This window comes from Pleurodeles waltl, chromosome 7 (genome assembly GCF_031143425.1).
Source record: "Pleurodeles waltl isolate 20211129_DDA chromosome 7, aPleWal1.hap1.20221129, whole genome shotgun sequence".
Taxonomy (NCBI): domain Eukaryota; kingdom Metazoa; phylum Chordata; class Amphibia; order Caudata; family Salamandridae; genus Pleurodeles; species Pleurodeles waltl.
The window spans coordinates 1,420,761,689-1,420,779,684 of NC_090446.1; the positions used below are offsets into that span (position 1 = coordinate 1,420,761,689).

At 44.0% G+C, this 17,996-nt stretch overlaps 1 protein-coding gene across 1 annotated transcript in view; it reads right to left on the minus strand.

Annotated features, from left to right (window-relative positions):
• Window positions 1-1,791: 1,791 nt before the first annotated feature.
• LOC138246435 (zonadhesin-like) overlaps window positions 1,792-17,996 on the minus strand; it is an 80,921-nt gene continuing 64,716 nt past the window's right edge. The window contains exon 3 of the mRNA XM_069201046.1: window positions 1,792-5,761. Coding sequence (XP_069057147.1) covers window positions 3,909-5,761 — 1,853 coding nt within the window. The 3' untranslated portion in view covers window positions 1,792-3,908. The remainder of the gene's footprint in view (window positions 5,762-17,996) is intronic.

The window sequence follows — 17,996 nt, forward strand, 5'->3', positions numbered from 1 at the left end:
TTTCATATTTGAACATCTCGGTATGGCTCATAAAAGAGCAATTAAAAACCACTTAAACATCAAGTGAATGATATAAGTATATTTATTACCTATTGGTGATAGTTATAGACAGGACCATATTTCCATTGGAAAAGCGTTTTTTGACTTGCCTATACCTTTGGCACCGTTTGACGAATCTTCATGAACTTTTCCCCCAAAAAAGTGCTGCGGTGATTCTTGTTGTGCCAGTCAAGCTGGGGCTGGGAAAAAGGGGGGGTTCAAAAAACATTGTGTTTCCCCATCTTAATTTCTGTAGGATTCTTTAGACATGACTACAGGATGAACCACTTGACGGAATTACACCAAATTTGGCAGAAAGCTAGCTGTTGGTATGCAGATTATGCTTTTGCTTGTTTGGTGTGAATCTGTCCGGTAGTTGTTGAGCTATTAAAGGGAAAATACATTTTTTATCCCTGGCCGCAAATAATTCATGAATACTTCGCAGTGATAATATCTAGGATGCCATACAAGCGTGCTCATTTCGACTTTGGCACTCTTTTAGAAAGACGGCTGAAGCCGCGGGCGCCAAAAGACTGTCAGTGCTGGCGGTCCAAAGACCGCCTGATTTACGACGTCATGCCGATTTCTGCCTGATTTCAGGTGGAAATCAGACAGCGTCGGCCTGGCTGATGTCGTAATAGAGGCACTTTCCACCGCCGGCACTGCCATGCCAACAGGATGCCACCCATCATATTACGATCCATAATACGGTGCAACAGATTTCTGAATGGCAGTGTGGTGCCAGCGGTGGAAAGCCTCAGGACCCATCCCCTCCCTGGCGGCCACTTCCGGGAATGGGGGTGGGAGGGGAGGAGGTTGGTGTGTGAATATGTGTGGTGTCTGCATGTGTGTAAGAATGCGGGGGAGGGGTGACTGTATATGCATTTGTGAGTGCGTGTATGCTGAGGGGGGTGTTGTGTGTGTAAGTGCATGTATGTTTGTGTGACTGCAGAGGGCGGTGTCAGTTTGAGGGCATGCATGCATGTGTATGTGTCTGAGTACGTGTGCGCGAGTGCATGGGTGTATGTGAGTGCGTGTTTGGGTGCGTGTGTGTGAGGGTGCACGTAAGTGAATGCGTGGATGAGTGGGTGGGTGTGTGTAAATGTAGGTGTGGGGTCGTTCGGGGGTGTGTCTGCTGGCAATATGAATGGAGATTTGTGTCGCTGGGTGCATGACGGCCACCATTTTCGTGGTGGTGCGACTGCCACGAAAATGCTGGCGGTCTGCAGAGTCTTAAGTCCGATGGTGGTATTCCAGCTACCGCCGGGCTGGAGGTCCTCCCCTCCGGCCTGTCGGTACGCGCAGCGTTTCATCGGTTTGGCTTCGTGCAAACCGCCAAAGTCTTAATATGGCGGTCTTTACTGCTAGTCTGGTGGCAGTAAAACTGCCACTGCAAGTCTGGCCAAGGACCAAGGACCGCCAGACTCGTAATGAGGGCCAAGATCTCATCAATGATATCATTTGTGGAGTAATTAGCTGTGCATGGGGAAGGTGCGAGTAATAGTTACTTAAAAGAACTCTATAACTGCTGAATTTCTATGGTTTTGTACAAGTAAATTCAGAACCTAACTATAATATCCCTGTAACCTTTGTTTTTTTTTCACTGAATATATATATATATATATATATATAAGATTGGAACACTGAACTAGAACAGAGTCTCAGTTTAGGGTGTCCTGGAAGGGAACATTGTAGACATTAGGCAGCAACTTCATAGCAACTAGAAGAATATACAAACATGGAAGAGCAGTATTGGATTGTGATTTTTATTCAAATTACAGGTATACGTTGAAATAAAATGCATATTTACAAACTTTCATATCTTTCACTTATGTGTATTACATGTATTTCAATACAACATTGAAATTGAAAAAACGCAACCCAGCTGCATGGCGTGACCCTTTATCGAGACGTAACAGCTTCCAGGCAAGATGGAAAGTAGAACAAAAATATACCCATACCCACAAGAGATATTTAGGCACTTCACGTGGAAATACGGAGGGCCTTGTTCGAGATGAGAACGTTCACGGTTAGGTATACTGATGATCTATGAAGCAGACCATTTCTCTGCACCATGTTCACTTTTAGGGGTACCTACCAGGGCAGCATTTAACTCGTTCTTTTTCCCCCATAAATGTTCATTATTCAGGGGTGTCACAGAAGAGTGTACCCTACCCCCAAATGGACTGGACAAGTATAAAAACAAGAACTGAGATGAATAAAGGAAAAACGCACCGAGAAAAGCTCTGGAGAATCAACCGTGAGTGAGGAGGTAACTGCTGTGCTGATGGATCCAGACCGCTGCATTTCTTAAGAATACTGAATCCTACTTCTAAGGCTGCTGCCTCCACCCATACTGTGCCGAGCAGACAGTCTTGGCAATCCATGGCACACACGCATGGATCCAACGCATCGTGCATCTTGCCTTGCCATCCGTGGCCATGCAGCTGTGTCAGGATCACCATTGTGCGAGCCTCCCAGCTTCAATCGCAAATGACTCCAGGGTGAGAGTTGTTAAGTTTCTCCTCTTTTATCAATGCCAACGTGTGCGTAATTTCTACATTGACGTCCTCTATATGCATATTTATTTGGTCCATCACTTCACTTGGTTTCTAATAATCATTGTTTGCTGATAACTATTAGTAATTTTCTGATTCTTGTTTTTTATTGAGTGTAGTACTTACTCCATGTATGTTGGAAATCAATGTAAATTACTACAGATGTTATCAACCAAGAACAAGTCGAATGATTGGGAAATGATGGCCCTGGAATAACATTGAAAGATGCAGGAGATGAAGAGTCGCTAATATTGGAAGGTGGCACTCGGGATTGCACCCTCTGTATCCAGCACTGAAGAGAGGAAGGTTCACAGGACAGCCCTTAGCCCACAACTCTATTCTAGTTGGGTATTAAGAAAGTAAATATTTATTATGTGTTTGAGAATGCTACCTCACCTCTATATCATACAATAAAACAGGCTATACAATAGAACGGTTGTGCAGTGAAAACATTAACGATGCAGGGAAGCAGAGAAGCTTTTGCATTCAGTGTGGAAGATTGTGATAGGGTGGAATTGAGGAGGTATTCCCGAGGGGTAATGAGTAAAAGTTGCAAACAATGGAAACTAACCTTGCAAATCAAACTACTTATCAAGGGGATTTTTGAGAAAAAAGAACAAACACAACGATGTTATGGTGATCGCAGGGTATAATTACTCTAAGGGTCACAACAAGACTGTGGGGGGATTAAGGATGGTCAAAAGGGACGGAACTGGCTCAGATGAGTGGCTGGCTTCATAAACTCATTAAAAAATGCAATGTGATGGAAAGGGCTGTCCGAGAAATTCTCCAAAATTTAGGAGCGTGGTGAAGAGAATTCAGGTTCTAATAAAATGTTGGAAACAAAAGTCTGTGATCGCCTATAAGGCATTCTTGACACAAACAGCTGATGTACAAGATAGGCATTGTAATTCAACAGTGATAAAACGAGGATCCCCGTATACTATGTGCTTATTACTATTAGAGAACATGCAGTTAGTTTAATAATAAAAAAAACAATGAGCGTTAGAAAAGTAGTGTTGATAAAACTGAAGAAACTGCGCTCTTCATATTATTTAATGCTCATTTTCCAGATTCGAGACAGTGCTTGAATGGAAACGAACACAATGTATTAATTTGCCCAACAAACAAACCATCAGTGAAACCCTAGTCGTATTAAAGGGCCACCGTATGATAGAATCCAGGGTGCGCGCCTCTTTGGACATGAGCCCACGATCCCACTAATTAAACTGTTCTGCAAGTGCCTTCGGCGGTAAGCGTTTGGAGTCACTGACAGCCGTAAGCGCCTGTATAGCGGTCTGCGTTTGAGCATTAATCCTCGGTAATGTCCGAACAGTCGCTCACGGGTACACACGGGCCGGACTGGCCAGATTTGAAAACGTGGCCTTTGTTGCAGATGCATCCTTCGAGGCAGATGAGTGGGCATATCTGAGGGGGGTGTCTGTAGTTCCGGCAGTTGAGGGGGCATGCAGTGGCGCACGTGCTGTAGTGGCTGTTGGCCTCACAGCTCTTGCAGAGGCTTTCTTTCACACAGAAGGTAGATGCGGCATTTTCCAGGACGTAGCCCACATCGCAGAAGCACCCGGCCGAGCACTGAAGTGTGCATGGACGCGGGACTGGGTTTGTAACATCAGCACAGGTTTTGGGACAGGCTGTCCCACACTGCTGGTAGTGGGAATTGGCACTGCAACGCGTTTTACAGGAGCTTTGCTTGACACACCGGCTGGAACCATCCTTTTCAAGCACATACCCTTCTTCACAGAAGCATCCAGGAACACACTGGTCTGTGCATGCTCGGAGAGGGTTTTCATAATTGTCACAGGACAGGGGGCAGGCGCTGCCACACTCGGTGTATTTTGAATGATCTGGGCACGCTCGTTTACAGACTGTCGGCGGAATGCAGCGTTTGGAAGTAGCACTTTTAAACACGTATCCTTCCTCGCAGAAGCATCCTGCCACACACTGGTATGTGCACACTTGAGGAGGGTTGTCATAATTATCACACGTAAGAGGACAGGCAGTGCCACAGTTTGTGTATCTTGAATGAAGCCCACAGGCCTTTTTGCACTCACTCTGAGGAATGCAACGTTTGGAGACTGCATTTTCAAACACAAAGCCTTCCTTACAGAAGCACCCCTGGACACACTCCTTTGAGCACACTAGAGGAGGGTTGTCGTAATTATCACAGGTGAGAGGACAGGCTGTACCACAGTCAGTGTATTGTGCATTTTCTGGACATGCTTTTTTACACTCACTCAGTGGAATACAGCACTTGGAAGCTGCACTTTCAAGCACAAAGCCTTTATTACACGAGCACCCCGGGACACATTGCTTGGAGCACACTAAGGGAGGGTTGTCGTAATTATCACAGGTGAGAGGACAGGCTGTACCACAGTCGGTGTAATTTGAATTGCCTTTGCAGGTATTTTTACAGTCACTCTGTGGCATGCAGCGCTTGCAAGTTGCACTTTCAAACACATACCCTTCATCACAAAAGCACCCTACAACGCACTGTTCAGTACACATTTGAAGGGGGTTGTCATAATTGTCACAGGTGAGGGGACAGTCAGTACCACAGGCCTGGTAGCTTGAATTGCTTCCACAGCTCTTCTTACAGTCACTCCGAGGAATACAGCGGTTGGAAGTTGCATTTTCAAGCACATATCCTTTATTGCAGAAGCATCCGACCGCACACTCTCTTGTGCACACAGTGGGGCTGTCATAATTGTCGCATGTGAGAGGACAGGCAGTACCACACTCGGAGTAGCTGGCGTGGTCCTGGCATGCCATTTTACAATCACTCGGACGAATACAGTTTTTGGAAGTTGCACTTTCTAAAATATACCCAGGTTTACAAGCACACCCCGGCACACACTGAAATGTGCACATAATAGGGGGGTTCCTGTAATTTTCACAGGTGAGAGGACAGGCTGTGCCACATTTCACATGTTCTGAATTAGCTTGGCACGTTTGCTTGCAGTCACTGTAAGGGATGCAGTGTTTGGAAGTCGTGTTTTCGTAGATATATCCATCATTACAGAAGCAGCCGCTCACACAAGGCAGTGCGCAGGCACGTGGAGAGTGATGCTGGCCAGTCACTTCCGTGCAAGTCTCTGGGCAACTAGTTCCACACTCCATGTAATGCATGTTAGCTGGGCATGTACCTGAGTAGGAAAGAATAGGGAGATAAGGGAAATTATAAATGATGTTATCGTCAATCATTACATTGAAATCATATTTTGATCTGAACTGTCTTGAAAATGTTAACATAGGTCTAAAAAAAGAAGTTCGATTTGATAGAACTGTCCTTAGAAGTTCAAAAGGTTAGTTTCTCTAAAACCGGAAGCATACACCACACCCAGTTTATAAAATGGCAAATTGTTTATGAACACATATTTCATTCAATTGTCATTATTTTCAATTACAATCATACATGTGTGTGTTTTTTAACCTGAAGCTCCGTAAAAATGAACTAAAGTGTGGCAAAACAACCTAGAACACGTCTCGTAAAATATTTCAGTTTGCAGATACATTATCAAACAAGCATTTGCAATGCAACGGGTCTCGCGTTTGCTCATGTTAGAGCTGATAGGAGAAAAGTCGGGGTAGGAGTTTACAATGCTATCGGAATAAAGCGTATTTATGTACGTAACCGAAAAAAGTGCAATTAACTGTGTAAAGAGCTCGACTTCTGCCAAGCAAAATCGCGCTAATAAAATAGAGAAAAAAGTAGTCCACGAGTCGGACAGAAAACAGCGAGCCTCACATGTTTTCTGTACTTGGTCAATGCGCTCGAGGAGGGCTAGCCACCGGAAAAGGCATGACGTGTGCATGCCTTCGACTAATGAAAGTACGCGGATTTTAATAGGCAAGCCCACAAACCAATAAAAAACACTGATGTGATGTCAACAGGGCTCCGAGCCCTTTTCTAATAACTAAAGTGTCTCGCTGCGCTACGCATGCGCGAGCGCATGCAGTGCAGGCTCGACCCTATAAACTATACTCTATCTTGGTGACCGCAGAGAAAAGAAGCAGGATTTTGTAGCCTCGAAAACAAACTGTGAAGGGGTGCACACAGCACTACACACTCAGTATGAGGTTACAGAGTTGCAAAGATTTTGTTTTGTGAAAGGTCTTTAAAAACTGTGTAAGCTGAAAGGCTACAAAGGTGCCTGGGGGTGGAGATTTGTCTAAGCAGATGGTGAAACACGATGGGGGAGAGTTGCCAAACTGGTCTTCAAAGACAGGGAAGGACATTTGGAGCAGCTCAGGACCACCTCAATTTCCTGCAACCCCAGACAATTAGGTGACCTCTTGATTAGAGTAGGAGAGCAGGCAAGAGGTAGGTTTAGAACTTTTAGCCACAGCAGTGGTGGGCTCAGCCAGATATAACCTCCAAAAATCAGTTTCAGCCATGTTGGATTTTTGAAGAATGTTTCTCCCTGTGATTGATATTTGCAACACTTCCCAGGAAGTAGTCATCCAAGGGGGAAGTGGCCTGCCTGTGATTGGACAGTAGCCCCCTCCTGCTTTTCACCCCAGGAGCATGGATAAATATGGCAGTGCTGCAGCCACACTTCAGATCCTACAAGGAAAAACATCAGAAGAAGAAGGGCTGTCCTGTTTATCCCTGACTTGCACCTGGACACTGCACTTTGAAGGACTGCACCACCTGCTTATTTGGGCTTCCCCACTAAATGGACTTTGCCTGGTTTCAACTGGTTCAAGTAGGGACTCCCTGCTTGCTAAAGGTGAAAAATAGCTAACCAGAGTCCCCTGCAACATTCCTGAAGAAACTGTCATTTTGGAGTTTGAGCCAGGTGCATTCTGGGAGTTGGAGTCCTAGCCCTCAAGGAGCAACTCAAAGCTTCTGGAACCTTGGGGTGAGCTGTGGACTCCTAAAGGACCTTCAAAGACCTTCTGGAAGAAGATCCAGAAGTATGGAGAAGTTTGGAGAACTTTTGGTAAAAAGCTGCATAGAGGGACCGACCCGCGGTCAAGAGTCAAGTCGGCTTACGTCGACCACGACCCAGCCTGACTCACAGGTTCGTCCAGCTGAAAAGCTCCAGAGTCCCAGACTTCCAGGATTTCACAGGGGGTCTTGGAAAGGCAATCCGAAGACATTGTCTCAAAATCGGCTTGCTGTGGAAGGTCTTCTGATGTCGGAGAGAAAAAGCTCCAAAAAGTGATTAGTCTGAAGGTAAAAAGTTGACCGGGACTTCCAGGACAGAGTATATAAGGACGGCTCCTGGGACGTCAGATCAAGATTCAGCTTTGGCCGGGATGAAGATTTTTCTCCCAAAAAATCGTTAGAGTCCGATCATAGAATTCTTCTCTGAGGTCTCCTGCGACGCGTATCCAGAGAGGTCGGATCGGATTGGTGACTACGTCCCGCTGAAGAAAATCTTTATGAAAAAGACGGAGTCCAAAGGTAAACTTTTGACTGAGTCCTTCTCCTTGCTGTAGCTGAGCCGGGCTCCATTGCAGTCAGCCTTAAAGTTTGAATTTGTCCCGGTTGAGGTGCAGCCAGATATCCTGAGTGGCGCTTTTAGTTTCTATGCGTCAGAAAACATTAATTCTTTAAAAATTAATATCTCTGTTTCCCCTTATCTGATTTGATTTGTTTTGGTGTCAAAGTAAACAAAAAAATACTTCCTATTTTTATAAATTGGGTTTGGATTTTTAAACTGATTCCTGAATTTTATTACTGTTTTGAGATACTTGAATGCTTTACACACTATTCATTTGGCGGGAAAACCACCACTCCGGTTTTCCACCCACTGGTCCTCTTACATGTCTCCTGCTGGGTCGGCGGGCGGAAACAGAATTTCCGCCCGCTGGCCCAGCGGGACACAAACTACAACATTGTGTCTGGCTCGTAATCGAGCCGGCGGCATTGTCGCGCTTTTCCCTGCCCATAATTCAGCCACTGAAAAGCACAACAGGGCTGTCCATTGGGGCCTCTGCACTTCCCTTGCCAAGTGCATGCCCAACTCCCCCCTTCCCCAACGGCTGGTGGAAAGGGAACTCGTAATCCCCAGGCAGCGCTGCCATGGTGGATTGAGACCCCTGGCTCCACCAGGCCATCAGTAGGCGGAAACCTGGCGGTGTCAGTGGTCCAACCGTGGCAGCTCTGCCACGGTTGTGATGTGGCAGTCAGACCACCACTTGCGTGGTGGTCTGACCATCACTGCTGCCCTAGGACTGCCAGGGTCGAAATGAGGTCCTTGGTCTCCTAAGTAAAGCCTTGTTGCTCAATGCCAAGCTACCAAGGATTGAGCTGGTATTAATTTATTGAGACCTAGTTGAGGTTAGTAGCCTGTCGCTAAGTGTAGGAACTTACCTGCTGTTGGACTTTTGCTTATGCAGGGTCATCCTGAATCTTTTTGCCTCCTGCCTCCTATTTTTTTCTGACCGGTTGCTGTTGGCTTTTGAACTCTGAGCACTTTCCCACTGCTAACCAGTGCTAAAGTGCATATGCTCTCCGTGTAAATTGTATGTAATTGGTTTATCCACGATTGGCCTATTTGATTTACTAGTAAGTCCCTAGTAAGGTGCACTAGAGGTGCCAGGGCCTGTAAATCAAATGCTACTAGTGGGCCTGCAGCACTGGTTGTGCCACCCACATAAGTAGCTCTGTAATCATGTCTCAGACCTGCCACTGCAGTGTCTGTGTGTGTATTTTTACACTGTAAATTTGACTTGGCAAGTGTACCCACTTGCCAGGCCTAAACCTTCCCTTTTCTTACATGTAAGGCACCCCTAAGGTAGGCCCTAGGTAGCCCCAAGGGCAGGGTGCAGAGTATGGATAAGGTAGGACATATAGTAATGTGATTTATATGTCCTGACAGTGAAATACTGCCAACTTCGTTTTTCACTGTTGCAAGGCCGGTCTCTCTCATAGGATAATTTGGGGGCTACCTTTAAATATGATTAAAGTGTAGATTCCCCTAGAGAGTAGATGGACATGTGGAGTTTGGGGTCCCTGAACTCACAATTAAAAAATACATCTTTTAGTAAAGTTGATTTTAAAATTGTGCTTTTGAAAATGCCACTTTTAGAAAGTGAGCATTTTCTTGCTTAAACCATTCTGTGACTCTGCCTTGTTTGTGGATTCCCTGTCTGGGTCAGTTTGACAGTTGGGTTGTTTTTCACCTTGCACTAGACAGTGACACAAAGGGGGCTGGGGTGTAACCTGCATTTCCTGATTAGCCATCTCTGCTTGGAGGGAGGGGTGGAGTGGTCACTCATCTGAAAGGACTGTGCCTGCCTCTGACAATGCCGGCTCCAACCCCCTGCTGTGCGTCTGATGCCTTGCCTGGGCAAGGCAGGATTTCTCAAGTAGGTGTGAGTCCCCTTTGAAGAAAGGTGACTTCAAAGACTAAAATGGGTATAAGAAGGGCACCCAAATCTACAGACTTTAGAAACACTTCTGGAACCAAGAGGAACCTCTGCCTGGAGAAGAGCTGATAGCTGAGGAAGAAGTGCTGCCCTGCCTGTGACTGTGCTTTGTGGAGCTTTCCTGCAGTGCTGCTTCTGCCAGAGTAAGAGGGCAAAGACGGGACTTTGTGTGCCTTCCATCTTGTGAAGAAATCTCCAAGGGCTTGAGTTAGAGCTTGCCTCCTGTTGTTTGAAGTCTCAGGGACAGCAAAGACTTCTCTCTGCCAGCACCTGGGGTCTCTGGAGAGACTCCTGCCCCGACAAGTGGTGCCCTATCCAGTCCCTGGGCCCTTGAAAGTAAAGCTGGTGGAATCCAAGGAAATCGACTTCGGACCGACGCCGCTGCTGAATCCGGTAACGCCGCCTGCACCGGACGCCACAACCTTCGCTGGAACGTGACGCTCTTTGCAGGCCTGATGCCGCAGCAGCCCCGCTGAAGTTTGCGACTCCGTGGAAGTCGCCGCACCACGTCGTGACCGACGCCGCTTGAAGTGCACGGATTCAACGTTTCGCACAGACGCCGCGATTCCAGACTTCGCGCCTCGGCTTGTTTTCACTCTTCACCAAAGGTACTGTACTTGGGGGTCTACACGACTCCGTGTCCGGCGCCGCTGGTGTCGACTTGTTTGGAACGACTCCGTCACGACGCCGTGATAACATCTCATTGAAGCATTTTTGTTTCTAAGCGCTATTTTTGGGTTTAATCTTTAAAAATTCATAACTTGACTTGTGTATGTCGGATTTTTGTCGTTTTGGTCTTGTTTTGTTTAGATAAATATTTCCTATTATTCTAAACCAGTGTTGTGTCATTTTGTAGTGTTTTCATGAAGTTACTGTGTGTGTTGGTACAAATACTTTACACCTAGCGCTCTGAAGTTAAGCCTACTGCTCTGCCAAGCTACCAAGGGGGTAAGGAGGGGTTAGCTGAGGGTGATTCTCTTTTACCCTGACTAGAGTGAGGGTCCTTGCTTGAACAGGGGGTAACCTGACTGTCAACCAAAGACCCCATTTCTAACACCTGCCCTTACCAATAATCCACTTTCCAACACATTGGATGCTGATCCTTGTGCATGCGATGAGCCCACCTGGAGAAACAATCGGAAACCCCTAGTCATTTCTTGTTAGGGAGAGACTTTTGGAAGTTTTAGTCAGTGTTAGTTTTTCTATTGTCTGGGAGAGTCAGTCTTGACATAGTAGTGATCCTTGATGTGCTGCTGCTCTCTCTCTCTTCTCCTTAATCCCTATGGGCCAGATGTATGTAAGAAGTGGTCTGTGAGTCCCTATTAGCAAATCTTTGTGATTCCCTATTAGGAAAACTCAAACTGGGATGCAGTACAGTGTGTTTGACACGGTTTGTGATTCTAAAATGGGTTAAAAGAGCCTGACTCATTAATTTTCATGAGGCAAGTCGCAATTTGCTACCCTCTTGTTCATGGCCACAATCACTAGGATGGTGGCCTGCTGGGGGCAACAGACCACCATATCTGTGATTGCATTTAAATAAAGCAGTCTTTACTTTTTTTGTAATGCAGCCCTTTTTCCTTAACGGAAAACAGGATGCATTGCAGCAAGAAAACTGAAACGTTTTCTTTTAGTTTTTGAAGAATAGGCAGTGGTCCCTGGAACCACTGCCTGCTCTTCAAAAATGTTTGCACCCCCATTCTCACAGGGGAAGGGATCCCTTGGAGTTGATGTTAACTGAGAATGTTAACAACTGCATCCCCAGTTGCAAAACATTCTTACATGGCCCTGCGATTCGCTATTAGGAAGTGACGCCCTTTGCATGCCTCTTCCTAGTAGCAACTTGCAATCCCTATTTTGTGAGTCAGTAACAAGTTATCGACTTGCGAAATAGGGATGGTACATGGCCAGAGGCCATGCTTCATACAACTGTCCCTATGATCCTTAGATGTCTTCTGAAGAATTAAAGTTATCTTTCCTAGTTGCCCCACTTGCTTCAGCTGTTCAGTACTATGCCCAATCAATTCTGAACTGCTGACCTATCCTGCTTGCAGCCCATATTCAACACTGTCTTGATGCTGCTGTCTACAGATCCTACACAGAGGGGCAGGATGTTTAGACACAATGAAAATGTTCTGCAGTCGCAGCTTGCTGTGCTTTAAAGGGGCAGACAGCACCCAGGGGGAAACAGGTAAAACATACCTGCGCCCTCCACTCCTGTCCCCTCAGCAGGTACAGGCTTCCAGCCTGCCCTGTGGCCATTCCTAACACGGCTCAGTGCAGCCTTAGGACTGGCTAGAGCGCCCATCCACGGAGTACCCAGGCAGACTGGAAGCCAGTGCCTGCCCTCGCCAGCCTGGCAACACAGTGCTGGGCCAGAGAGAGCACATTGCGCAAGTGTGTTTGACTGGCCTGAGATGGCCAGCCAAGCAAACATGCGCACTGTAGGGAGTTAACACAGTTTGTTATCCTTTTGTCGTTAAAGCTTTGCAGCTGCTGCTGCTCAGGGGGCCTGGGGCGACACTCTTCTGCCATAGCAAAGGAGCCACTGCTGCTTTTTGGTCTGCTGTTCCATGAGGAGAGATCTAAATTCAACATGGTTTCTTGTTTTCTTTTCAGCTTAGATAATTACAAAAGTGTATTTCTATAGTGAGTTACCCTAGTTAGATGATTTTTCCAAAATTTGTTTGCCTTCCTTTTTGTTTTGTCAGCATGTGTTAGCCCGTTCCCACACATGCAAGTGCAATTTCATGTTCGAGTTAACAATGGCCCAGCTCTGAAATTAAATGTTATTAACTGAATTTGATGACTTACTGATGTCACCATCATCTGTTTTGAAGTCTGACTTTAATGTGCATATTATAGTTTTGCTCATCTTTGTTATTCTTTTGGAGTGTCTAACAGTATTGATATTTGTCAGGCTTAATCTATTTCAACGTTTTTGTCAACCTATGTATGTTTATAACTTATTTTTGCACACCATTTATGTAACTCTAGCTGTGTGGTTGTAATACAAATTTGAAACTTTACTCAGTTCGGAGTTTTTTTTAATGTTCAAATTGGTCATGATGTTGAGGTGTTATGTTCTCTATGTTATTGATTTGTGATAAATAAATAAAGCCAACTACCACACTCTCACTAGGGCCCAAGATCCATTCAACTTCTGTTAGTGAGATAAGGTATGGTGTCGCACTAGAGTGCTTGCGATTTCTGGTCCCAAAGCTTACATGTCAGCACAGTCCTTGTGCAAATAGTTGTTTTGTACAGGGATCACAATTTAACAGACTGGTTGTTATCAGGCCCTTTCTGTGATACAGCTTAAGAGGTGTTCTCTCTAAATCACTTTATTTTTTATGTAGCTCAAGACTGGATGATTATCAATTTATTTTGTTACTCTGTTCTGAAGTCAGAATGGCAAAAGACATCACACCGGAATGAGATTTGCATTTTTGACAGAAGAGAGACTTATCCTTTTCTGTTTTTCAACTGATTGTCTCCTAGTTTCTTCCACATGTCCGAGCATCCCAGTAGAGTCTCGGCTTGATGCTTGTGATTGATAGCCCAACTTCAAGAAGTATTATTATAGAGAAGACTCAAATCTCGCATTAAGAAAAGCCTTCCTAGAGTCATGCTTTTCCAGAGATACATCACTCAAAAGTGGCTTCCTAGAAGTGCACCTATAACTAAATTCATATTCCGAGTCAACATAACAGTTAAAACATTACTTCAAAATTTGGAAAAAGCTTTCTTTCAAAATACCGTAGTTATTATAATATGTAAATTCACTCAACTTATATTAAAACGTGTAAAACTAGTACACTGAAACAATACGGCAAAGTAATTTAGAGTGATGTGTTGCCCTGTACAAATACAATCAAAGAAAAACGTGTGGTGAGAATAGGTGGCACCTATAGCATGTTGGGGTGCATTGTGAAGAGGACAGTGTTGCTGGGAAGGAAGACAAAGGGAGGGCTATCTCTTCCCCACTGAAAGTTATTTTCCTCTTGATAAGTTGGGTCTGCATCCTTCGTGCAAAATCTGATGGCTGCTAGAGCTGAAGCATAAAGTGTGGAAAACACAACCAATGGTGTGGACAGTGTTTAGGTTGTTAGAAAGAAAACAGTTGTAAGGGGTGTAGGCTTATTGGGTATGAAAATCCCGGACTCAATAATGCTGTGCCTCGAAACACAGGGTCTGGAAAATTGCTGCCGGGCAGGGACTGAGTGCTGCAGTATCTCACAGCCTCCACCCGCCCAATGAAGGAGTCTGGGAGAGGGAGGGCATACAGTTCTATCCCCCAGACAAGCACAATAGTGATCTGAACCCCCAGAGCACCCCAGCATCACCAGCAGTCTTGCATAGACCTTACATCTGTTCAGATAAGTTGAAAAAACGCATGTAGTTTTTTTTTTTTTTTTTTCAATTAAATTAGTAAAAATGGCACAGTAAAACAACCAGTAATTCAGGATATTAACAGTTTTCCCCACTTACTTCAAGGGAAAATACTCGTAGTGGTGAGAGATAACGGCTAGTAAATGTAATTCCTGCTATCTGATCTCTTACTAAATAAATATGTGCTATAGTGCACTTAATGAGAGGAAGAGATGCAGGCTACGGGGGCAGAGGTTGACGGCGGAAAGCAGAAGTTGCCCTGGTGAGATTTACAGGGACGTTTGAGGCATCAGTAATTTCAAATAGATTTCAGACATCCGGTCTCCTTTCATGTAATGATTTAGGTTGGTCTATTACTTTGCCAGAATACAAATTCGTATTCTGTGACCCAGTTCGTGAAAAGGTAAGTCAACTAGTGCTGATAAAGTTGGGTTATTTAAAATTGTGTTCGTAACTATGTGAATACGCTCATAAAACCACAAATGCAAAACAGAAATCAAGCTCCTGCTCTGGATTTAGGCCTGAAATGAATGGGAGATTTTCCCACAGTTTAATAAATCTTCCTAAGCAACATTTGTGGGTAGGTGTCAGCTTTGGTTATTCTTTACAGCAGTTTATGTTAATAATGAACAGTAATTAGCAAAAATAACTGAGGTTTGCACCTCTGTTGGTGGTGACACTTGATACACAAATCGTTAAACCACATCTCACACCGAACAATGAGAGTTAGAGTTCAATTAGGGAAAAAAAAAACAGTCACTGAAGGTAAAAAGAAACGGACGGGATTTCCAGTAGCCCAAGAGTCCTAGTGGGCATAATTTGAGGGCGTGCAATAAAATTCAAAAGGAAGGACGGTATCACTATTCTGCTACCCACACTGCCCATTCATTTAGGGCTAAACAAATAGAAATAAACAAAAAGAAAGAAGTCGGACCAAGGAAGAGAAAAATATAGCAAGCAGAACAGTGACTCAGGATGAAAGACAGAGGTTAATGTAAAGAGAGAAGAAAGGTCTAGACCCTAAAACCCAATTTCAAAAGGTGGCAGATCGTTCTAAGAAGCATCCCATACCAGTACAGATACTTCTGGGGGAACAGGACTTAGGCAAGACCTGTTCTAGACCCTACAGCAGAAATAATGAGTGCATCAGACTGTCTAGGAGTTTCTGGTGGGGAGCCCAACTGGCAAACCCATACAGGTAGAGACTCAAAATAAACATCTAAATCCTTCAGCTAGGATTTATAATTTGGACATACACATTGAGGGGAATATACCACACAGAATTGAAGCAGTCTTCTGGCCACATTTATCTGAAGCTTATAACATGATTTTAGTAGAAGATTACTGGCCTTCAGTCTTCACTAGAGAAGAACCTGAGGAGAGGAGGGGATTCAAAACATACCTGAGAACCTGAGAGCTGTTTGGCACTCATCCAGAGACTTTAAGCAGCATGTCAGGTTCCCTCCAATAGACTGTATGCCTTTCTTAAAAGTTAGAAAGAATGACACCTGTGTCAAGCATAGCCCACTGGCTGTGCATCAACACCAAAAGAAACGAACCATTACAGACTATCTTGAAGTGATTTACCATAATGCACTGGGGGGATGGGTGCTGGGACAGTCCTTTGACAAAGGTGCAACTCCAACCTCTAATATTCTACTGTAATTGAAATCTGTGCCCTTAATTCCACTTTAAAACATTCTTTAAATCCCGATGGCTTGTCCAAAGACCCACTAATTTCTCAACTTCCTTAGTTGGCCCAATTGTTGAAGTAAGCAAAGTTCAGTCAGAAATCTGTGCATCCCACGCAGGCAGGAATTAATTGGAGCCTCAACGCTGTACAGGTGGCTGCTTCGGATGAATTATGCCTGGTTTCTATGATGACATACCTTCACAAACAAATGTTTGAACCATTGGTTCCCTCAACACCTCAGACCACCAGGTCCTTATATCTAAACTTGGTCATTTCAGTGTCAAAGACTTAGCATTAAATTATTTTTATTTTTTCTAGACTTCCCTGTCAGGTTCCTCAGGCATTGCACCTTCTCTTCTGTTTAATCTTTACTTGTTTCAGTGCTTTACAAATATCTTTGTATTGTGTGTACCAATCTCATAATATTCTAAGGCACAAGCCTCTGACCCTCTGTTTCATTTGGTTATGACCTTGTTGGTCTTTGATAACAGCTGGCCTGTACCTTCTTTGGATCCCCACAGCAAAACAACAAACTGTTCAGCACAAGGAGAATCAAAGTTCTTTCTTTCAATTAAATTCATTACCCTTTTCATTGAATTGTAATCTTCATGGGAATGGCAAATCACATATGTTAGCTTCAGAAATGTTACAGTTCTGTACATTATTTGATCTAGCTGGACATACCTTTAATCACATATACTTCTGTGTGGACTTAGGGTAACCTATTCTGTAAAAATAATGTACTCTCCTTGGTAGACAATGAACATAATCCACTCATTTCCTGTTTGAAAAGAACAGCTGGCTATGCTCCTAATTGGCATATTTAACTTACCTATAAGTCACTAGTATAGTAACGTGTACCCAAAGCCTGTAAGTTAAATGTCCCTAGTAGGATGCAGCACCTATTGTGCACCTACTACAATAATAATGTAAAGCGTCTTCCCAGGCCTACACCCATAGCAGTTTTAAACCTGCCAATTTGACCCGGCAAAATAACCAGACCTAAATCTTCCTTTTTAATACTTCTAAATCACCCATAAGGTAGGACCTAAATGCCTATATGGTAGGGTGCATAGTATTTAATAAGTAGGGCATGTATATTTTATAGTTTACATGTCCTGACAGTGAAAAACAGTGGCAAGGCTTGGTCTCCCATGGGAAAACTCTGTGTTATATTAGAACAACTTATTATGCTTCATTTCAGTTTCGGAGTAGCAAGAACATTCATTTAAGTAACCTAAAATGCAACCTATTGTTCAACTCAGATTTTTGGATCTGTATTTTTAGTGACTCCCAGAGCTCAGACAAAGGGAGCAGGGTTGCTACAGCGTGTGTTTTAATAAAAAAAATATTAATGAGTGTTTATGTATTCTGAATAATAAGTTTATGTAGAAAATCAAATATCACAGAAAAATAATGCACGCATTTGAAATTGTGATTACGAAGAATGGCCACCAATGTTAACGAAATGTACTAATCAATGACTTAATACTGATGAAATGTTGACTATATATTAGACTAATGTAGTAATATGTCATATTAAGGGTTATGCAGTATGCTTTGGCTGTATTACTTGTAGGGCTTAACTTAGCGAGTGTCTTGACCTAGTTTGCCAGGCCTCCTGTAAAAGCTGTATTCCTCAGCATTTCATTAAATGGCTGTCCTAGAGAGTTAAACTGTGATTTCTATTGTATTGTTTAAATGTGCTCATAATGGAAGCTTTCCATGAGAACCAACTGCTAGAAGATGATGTTCCTGTGAATGCAACATTTTATATCTGTTGTGTGTTAGACTGACTTTCCCAGGACAAGAACAATGAAGATACTGACTAGAGTAGAAGCTGCAAAAATATTGTTACCTGACAAGCTGGATGATGGACATTGCAAAACAAACCAATCAATGACATGTGAACG